The 8,071-nt window shown below is 44.6% G+C and overlaps 1 protein-coding gene across 2 annotated transcripts; it reads left to right on the forward strand.

Moving 5' to 3' along the window:
- The first annotated feature begins 119 nt into the window (after window positions 1–119).
- Window positions 120–7,863, forward strand: QNG1 (Q-nucleotide N-glycosylase 1). Of its 2 annotated transcripts, none has more exons than XM_072359687.1 (4): window positions 120–560; window positions 1,288–1,547; window positions 5,891–6,086; window positions 7,037–7,863. In XM_072359687.1, the coding sequence occupies exons 1-4, from the start codon at window positions 224–226 to the stop codon at window positions 7,267–7,269; spliced, it is 1,026 nt and encodes a 341-aa protein (XP_072215788.1). In that variant the 5' UTR covers window positions 120–223; the 3' UTR covers window positions 7,270–7,863. The 2 variants fall into 2 exon arrangements, with proteins under 2 accessions (XP_072215788.1, XP_072215789.1); XM_072359688.1 differs by lacking the exon at window positions 120–560 and adding an exon at window positions 682–830.
- Window positions 7,864–8,071: the final 208 nt, after the last annotated feature.

Here is an 8,071-nt window from a genome sequence, read left to right on the forward strand (position 1 = left end):
ACGTGGCGCTCACTCGCTCTGTGCGTGTGCACAGCGCCCTGCTGCCGCGCCCCCATCGCCGCCGGGGGGTCGGGCCCAACACGCGCCTCCCCCCTCGCGCCTGCGCAGTGTGAGGCGGGAAGTGGCGCTCCGCCGCCGGAGGGCTGGCGGCGCCCGAGGTGGGGCCCGCCGGGGCGTGGCGGCCGGAAAGCGCTGGCGTTCCGTACAGGCGGGAGGCGGCGGTATGGAGGCGCTCTCGTCCCCGCTGGAGTCAGCGCGGTTCATCGCGGGCCGCAGCCGAGACGTGTCGGTGGACGAGGAGGGGGCGAGAAAGGTGGCCGAGTCGCTGTTCGATAAAGCGTCGGAGGCGGCGTTCGGGCTGTCGGGATGGAAGGCGCTGCACGAGCTGAACCCGCGGGCCGCCAGCGAGGAGGCGGTGAACTGGGTGTTCCTGGTGGACACCCTCAACTTTTCCTTCTGGTCCGAGAGCGCCGAGCAGAAGTGCCTGGTGCGCTACAAGGGGAAGGACTACAGCGGCTACTGGGCGCTCTGCGCCGCCGTCAACCGCGCGCTGGATGACGGTCAGTGCGGGCGGGGCGGGCGGGCTGCGGGCGGAGGTTGTGCGGGGCTGTGCGAGGGCGGGTGGGTGGGTGGGCGGCTGCCGCGGGCGGAAGGGGGGTACGCGGTCTCCTAAAGACGGCTTCAGGGTGCCAGCGGTCAGCGCTCTGTGACTGCGGGTGTTGCCGTGGCGAAGGAGAAGGCCGCGCTGAGAGCCGTCTGGGTCGGTTGGCCCCGTGGTTCTGGAAAGCGCGTGCCGGCGCGGCGGTGTGCCGGAGTTCCGCCTCGTCTGGGTGCGCTCGGTGGGAGAAAGAAACAGTATTTGGATGTGCAGGGGGAAACTTTAGTTAACGCTGATTCTTAATTGAAGAAGGGCTTGCAGTGAGGTCCTTCTTGTAAATACAAAACAGTGAGGAGCTCAGGCAAAAAGAAGACTGATAGTAATGGCTATATGGGGTTGGAGGACAGTGTGTGCACACCGTGCTGAACGATGGAAACAACCCAGTTTGGAAAATCGCATGCAGAGAGTAATAAGCGTACCGCGGCAGTGTGTCAGGAGGTCCTACCCAAGCAGGGAGCGCACCAACCGAGCGCCTGTGGTGTTAAGCAGCAATTTGAATGTGATCTTCACTGTCTGCTGTCAGTCTTAAGAGCTGAGCGGCTCTCTGAGTCTCACCATTGCAGTGGGTCTGTGCATGAGGTCTCTGCGTGCGGCAGCCTAACAAACACTTTGTTTTTGCTCTTCTGAAGGAATACCCATCACCAGCGCATCGTACTATGCCACCATGACGCTGGACCAGGTCAAACAGGTGTTCCGCTCCGACACAGAGGTGCCCATGCCTCTACTTGAGGAGAGGCACCAGGTGCTGAACGAAAGTGGAACGGTTCTGTTGGAGAAGTTTGGAGGCTCTTTCCTCACATGTGTTAAAAAGAGTGAGAACAGCGCTCAGAAACTACTACGTCTTGTGGTGGAAAACTTCCCTTCTTACAGAGATGAAGCTGTTTTTGAGGTATGTTAGTTGTGGCGCTGAATTTTTTCATGGTGTGAACTTGTTATTAATTGTGGCTTTAAAAGATAGATCGTGAGTATTTATTTTTTCTGGAGCAACAGTTTAGAATTGGTGTAAAAGTTGTGTATTTGTTACAGCTTTAATACAGAAGAAGGGAAACTGAGTGTGAGGTCCAAAGAAAGGCAGCAAGGCTGATGAAGGGCTTGGGGAATCTGCCCTAAGAGGGGAGACTGAAGGAACTGGAGCCGTTTAGTCTGGGGAACAGGAGGCTGAGGGGAGACCTCATTGCTCTCTTCAAATACCTGCAAGGTGCTTACAGCGAGAGTGGTTGGTCTCTTCTCACTGGTGGCAGGTGACAGGATGAGGGGAAATGGCCTCAAGATGTGGCAGGGTAAGCTTAGGCTGGATATCAGGAAAAGCTTCTTTACAGGAAGGGTTGTTAAGCGCTGGAATAGGCTCCCCAGGGAGATGGTTGAGTCACCACCCCTGGATGTGCGTAAGAACCAACTGGATGTGGTGCTCATGGACATGATTTCATGGATGGTTGATAGAGTTAGGGTACTATGGTTAGGTTGTGGTTGGACTCAATGATCTTTAAGTTCTTTTCCAGCCTGAGCTGTTTGTGGAATTCAAAAGTAAAATTCAAAGGAAGTTGAAGGGAAATACAGCTTCATTTTAATATTCCACTTCAAGTCATCTAAGGGATTAGTCTGTATAATGGAAGTCAAGACTTTGAAGTGGGTGATCTAATTGTGTAAATTGCTCTGAGTAATACAGATGGGGAAGATAGGTGTTGTAGTACTCTTGGGCCAGCATATGTGTTTTTGTTAAGATAGGGTAAAGGTATTGAGATTTCATTTCTCGATCCGTCTAAAACAAAATCACACCATTTATTAGCAATAAATGAATCTCCATCATCTGAAGTACTGAATTGGCCGGGAATGTATATCTGGTGATAATTATGTCTTCTTTGGGTTTTTCTTCTTTCCTTAGTGGAGAACCAGGTTTTCTTTGTGGGCTTTCTGTATTTTTCACTCTGTTGTAATCTGTTTTGAGGTACTCCAGGTTTAACCACAACTCTACTTCATGTCTTATAAATGTGTAACATGTAAGATAACTTCTGCCTGACAAATCAGAATCTTTGTTTATCTTGTTTGTTTGTTTGTTTCCTTAAATTTGTACCCCTCACTCTCTTTTTCTTCATTTACCATGAGGGTCTTTGCATCTCATGGAAGAGATGAGACTCCAGTAGTGTAACGAAAATGTACAATTGACTACCAGGAGTCTGTAACTGCGTTAGTTCAATAGACCCTGCAGGAATGGCTGCAGGCCAGAATTAACCCTATATGTTGCAGCACTTATGTCAGAGTTGACACAGTACATAAGCTTTTTGCAGCAGTTTCTCTGAAAGAAACTGATGGGAAGTAAATAGAGTGTTCTTGGTGTTCTCCAGTTGTCTCTGTATAAGCACCATTTTTTTTAAGGCTCGGTGGCATGTGCTCTGTTCCATCTGCAGTACTGTTCAGATGTTTCATCACCAGAACACCCAGTTCCATCTTCAGTGCAGCCTGTACTAAGTAATAGCTTGAACAGACCATTGGAAATAGTGCCCTGAAACAGTATTCGTTGGGCCTCTGAACCAGTTGCTTTTTACACTTACCTGTGGTGTTGAGTAAGTGGCATCACTTTTTACCTCTTTATCTCCGATTATGAAGATACCATATTAACTTGAAAAATCAGAGGTTCTCTGTAAATTATCGTTGATGTTACTTGTTTGACTTACTGGGATTTTTACATATGAGGTCATTTTATGATGACTTTTGTGATCAAAAAAGCAGGCATTTTCCAAGTGATAAATAGAGTATTTTCTTATCTTTATAGTGACTGTATTCTCTGACGTAATGTCTTTCATGAGATGGTGCTGAGTGCTTTATAAAGCAAGGCTCCCTAAAAGCAGCTGCAGACTACAGAATGAAAAGCTGTTCCAAAAATGATCCCAGACCGTAAGCACTGATGTAGTAGTGAAGTCTATTGCATAAACACAGAAGCTGCTTTTCTACTTTCACTAAGCAAGCTGTGTATTTTGAAGGTGGGTGAAATAATAGAGATGAGGTTTACACCTTATTTGTTCTGAAGTATGTTTTTTAAGAAAACATTATATGAGGTGACATGGATTGTATTACCATCACAATTTCTGTGCAGCCAGTTGAGATCTCGTAAGTAAACATTTGCCTTCATTAAAAAGAGAACTAGACGTAGGTATCTATCTGACAACGTACTGTTGTTTTTCGTTTACTCTCTGTAATAGAAACGTGTATGAGAATAAATTCTGTACCACAGTAAATCATACTATCACAGACTGTTACAGCTTTCCTATGATTTGAACTCCCGGAGGAACTTGTAAAATTAAGCCAATTCCTTGGCTGTATGTCTTAGCAAAATTGTATACTAAAAATTAGTCATAGTTACACGTTACTGAATGTAATTGCATGTTGTCGGTGTTCTTTTACTTCTATGCAGTGAAGTGCAAAACAAAGCCTCTGAAATCTTTTTGTCCTAATATGGGTATTTCATATTTAGGCATTGTACTGACTTTGAATACTGGCAGAACATTAAAAAATGAATTATTTATCAGGATTTTCATGTTCTGGCATACATTTGAGTCCTTCCAAGATTCCAGCCATCAATGCTGCATGTATGCACTTTTTTGTTTCCCATCATTTTTTATGGAGGTAGTTAGATTTGTGTGCTATTCCTATTCTCTGCCTTTCTTTCTAGCTATGCTATCACATTTATATGTTTGCCAGCACAATATCCTTTCTTTCTTTTAATATCCATAGGCCTGAATTAACTCTGTCTCTTTATACTTCTTGAAGTAAAGGTAGTGGAGTGGTAAGTGAGGAGAACTGGTAGCTTTTCTGGGAATGCAAGGGCAGAAAAGTTGTGGAAAATAAGTGTAGGTTTGTCTCCATCAGGTAAAATGTTCAGTTTTTGGAGAACTACACTGTCTTTGAGAGGTAACACCATTCACCCAGTGCTTTTCTTACTCCATGTTAAAAAGAACAGTGGGAAAATTTACTGTAAAAGCTTGATTGTCTTTTCCATATAGAAAATTTTCACAAACTTCAGGCCTGTGCATCGTAAAAACTACCAACTGAAGCAATGAAATTACAAATCCATAAGAAGTCCCAGACAGTATTAATCTTCCAAGCTAAACTGCAGCACAGGACAAAAAGTTCAATTTAAAGTCTCTCTTCCACGCTGCTCTTGCAAGATGTTGTGGTGCTGTTGCTTACTACATTGGAGAAATGGTAACACTACTAAAAGAGCAGTGACTTTGGTTACTGGGAGCTGTGATGGAATTTGGTCTATTGTTATTTTTTTTATTTGCCCTAGGGAGTTTTTTTGAGCATTATGTCATTATTTAATAGAGGAGTAACACTGATACATGCTACTTAGCGTGGATGTTTGTCATGGGTTAACCTAAAATCTACCTGCACCCAAGACAGGGGGGCAGTCGGCCCACAGGCCGCTGGCCCAGAAGGGAAAGAAAACAGGGAAAAAGGAAGTAAATACAGCGGCAGCGATCTAAGGAGGCACACTTATTTACTAAATACTATATCGGAATACAGAATAACACAATATAGTACAATATAATTGGAATTAAGGCTAACGAATCAAGTAAAATAAGAGAGAGTGAGTCCCGAAACCGAGAGGCCTACTGTAACTCTAGGCGAAACGGCTGGAACGCTCCCACACGGCTCCCCCCTGGCTGGCAAGGTCCAAGAGAGCGAGTCCAGCACTGAAGTGAGATTATTATATAGAGTCTGTGTCATATGACTGACCGTGTTGTTCTCTGGGACATTCTGTCTTCTTCTGTGAGCAGCACATTCGTCAAAATTATCTATGCTTAACATGATGTTACGATGTGGAATACTGATAGCAAAATACAAAATTGTAAAACCATGACAATGTTCTGCAAACTCCAGGGCTTCAGGAAGAGTATGTGCAGGACTTTGACTGCTGTTGGTGAAGTAGAAGTAAACTGGCATTAATGTCTTCTGTTAGCTGAGCATTTTTTTAAAATAAATAAATAACTTTTTATCCCACTGCTCTTTTTGATGAGGATTGCACTTTATATTTGTGTGCAGTTCAGAATTTAGATTTTAAGGTACTTCTAGCGTTGTGCTTTTATTTATTGTTTTAGTTAATATTTGCTTAACAAAATATATCTTTTGTTGTGTTTTCTAGAGCAACATAACTTACCTGTCTTTCTCTGTTTTCATTTTTTGTATTTATTGAAGCGTCCCTAGCACTTAAATTGTTTGAATTTTTTTCATCAGAAAAAGAAGGTGTCTTTCTACAAACGGGCACAAATTCTGGTGGCTGATACATGGAGCGTATTGGAAGGCAAGGGAGATGGCTTTTTTGGAGACATTTCCAGCCTGACTGTATTTGCTGACTACAGAATTCCTCAAGTTCTTGTTCATTTAAAAGCCATGAAATATTCTGAAGATCTAATGAAAAAGCTACGTGAAGGTTTGTCCCTTCCTTACTATTTTAAAGTACTCTTATGTTTTGAATCTGTCTGTTCTTGGGATTAAAAATTGGCAAGGTGTGAATAAAGAGACTCTTGGGGGTTGATTTCAGAGTTTCAGAACAACCACTGTTGATGGCAGCACTTTCCAGCATGATTGTGGTTGTGGTTTTGAGATTTAGATAGTAGAAACATCAATTTTTTCATTAGTTCAAAGGATGTGGAAAGGCACGGCGGTTCTTGTTTGTCAGTATTCAACAGGACTTGCTGTTCTTAAGAGCAGCAAACAAAATAATAAGATAAACACACACTTTAAGAAAGCGTGCCATAGCTTTTAAAGAAGATAATTGCACGGGTCTGGTTCCATCTTACAGTGCTTATTAACTAAGAGCTTGAACAAATGAAAACATAAACCAGTCCTTTTCCTACTGCACAGGGACTGTGTTTACAGGCAGGACTATTGTTTGTGATTTTTCAAGTTGTGCAGCAACATAATCAAATAGCCCGTGTGTTTGAATGGCTGTGGTGGAAATGACCGTAAATTGTTCTGTGATGGTAAAGGTATCATAGAGTGTTGTGATTTGCTTGATCCTTGATCTTAGCGAAGAGTAGAACTACCCCTTGCAGAAAATACCCGTTTGGAATTATACTTTTGACTCCAGAAACAAAATAGCCATTACTGTATAGCCCAGCCACCTGTTCTCACCCCAAGCCCAGTCTTTTAAAATACTGGATATCTTCTTAATTGAAAGGGAGGCAAACTTAACAAATACGTACAGTAATGTTAAAGTAACCCACAGAAAATGTACAGTAACACAGTATGTAGTTAGAGTATAAGGGGTAGAAACTGTGGCACTGGAATAGCTTAAACGTGAAACAAAATGAGAAAATCCTATACATCTGGGGATTCTGTCTCCTGAATGTAATTGAGTTGCTATCTCTTATCCTACAGGAACTGTTTTCAAGTCTGGAGACAGAGAAGAAGTGGAGATCCGTGGTTGTTCGATTTGGTGCTGCAGCCTAATCTGCAAACACTTGCTGGAGCTCTACGAGAAGAAGGGTCAAGACATGCGTGATCAGATCAATGCAGTTTTACTTGATTACTATCTCTGGGACTATGCCAGGGATCACAGGGAAGATATGAAAGATATTCCATTTCACCGAGTGCGATGTATATATTACTAAATCCAGCAGGATAGCTGCTGTATCGTTGTGTTTCCTTTTTTCATACAGTGATTTGTTGTATACTAGTTTGGAACTTGCTAAATCAAATAGACGCATTCTGATGACGTATGAATAACTTGCTTGATTTCTTTGAATCACATACTGACCGAGACTGGAGTTAATGATGTAAAACTGCTGGAAAATGTGTAGATTTCTAGCGATACAGATTTTGTTACTCTTGCTTTGAGTTTGCGTACGGGTATGTACGTGTTTCTACATATGTACAGTCATGTATGTATATGTACATCCAACAAAATGGAAGGGAATGGTGGGGGGAAGGTTCAGCCTCTCCTGTTGTGCCACCAGCATTCCCCTCTGATGTTGCGGGCCAGGGTGATAAAATAGGATGTGTTGCTTTTGGAGCAGCCCTGTACACGCACATGGGTACATACGCAGTCCTTGGTTGGCAGTGGGGCCATGCCTGCGTGTACCTTGCCAGCCCTACACTGAAGTGACCTGCCTTTCCTTTCCTTTGGGGAAAGCTCGCCCTACGCTCCTAAGCTTTGTTATTATTAAGCGATCGGCGCAACTCTTGTAATAAAGCGTGCAGAGCGTAAGCGGCCGCCTCCTTCGTCCTTCCGGGGAGCTACGGGGCTGTCGCGCCTCCCGCCGCAAGGGGGCGCTGCGTGCGGCGGGGCGCTGCCGGTGTTGCCGCGGGGCAGCCGCCGGACGTTGCTGCCGTTGCCTAGCGAGGCGCTGTCAACGGCGGGCGGCCGCAACGGGAGTTAGCGGGCTGTCACCGCCTCCCGGCCGCTCCGCCCGC

This window comes from Excalfactoria chinensis, chromosome Z (genome assembly GCF_039878825.1).
Source record: "Excalfactoria chinensis isolate bCotChi1 chromosome Z, bCotChi1.hap2, whole genome shotgun sequence".
NCBI classification, from domain to species: Eukaryota; Metazoa; Chordata; class Aves; order Galliformes; family Phasianidae; genus Excalfactoria; species Excalfactoria chinensis.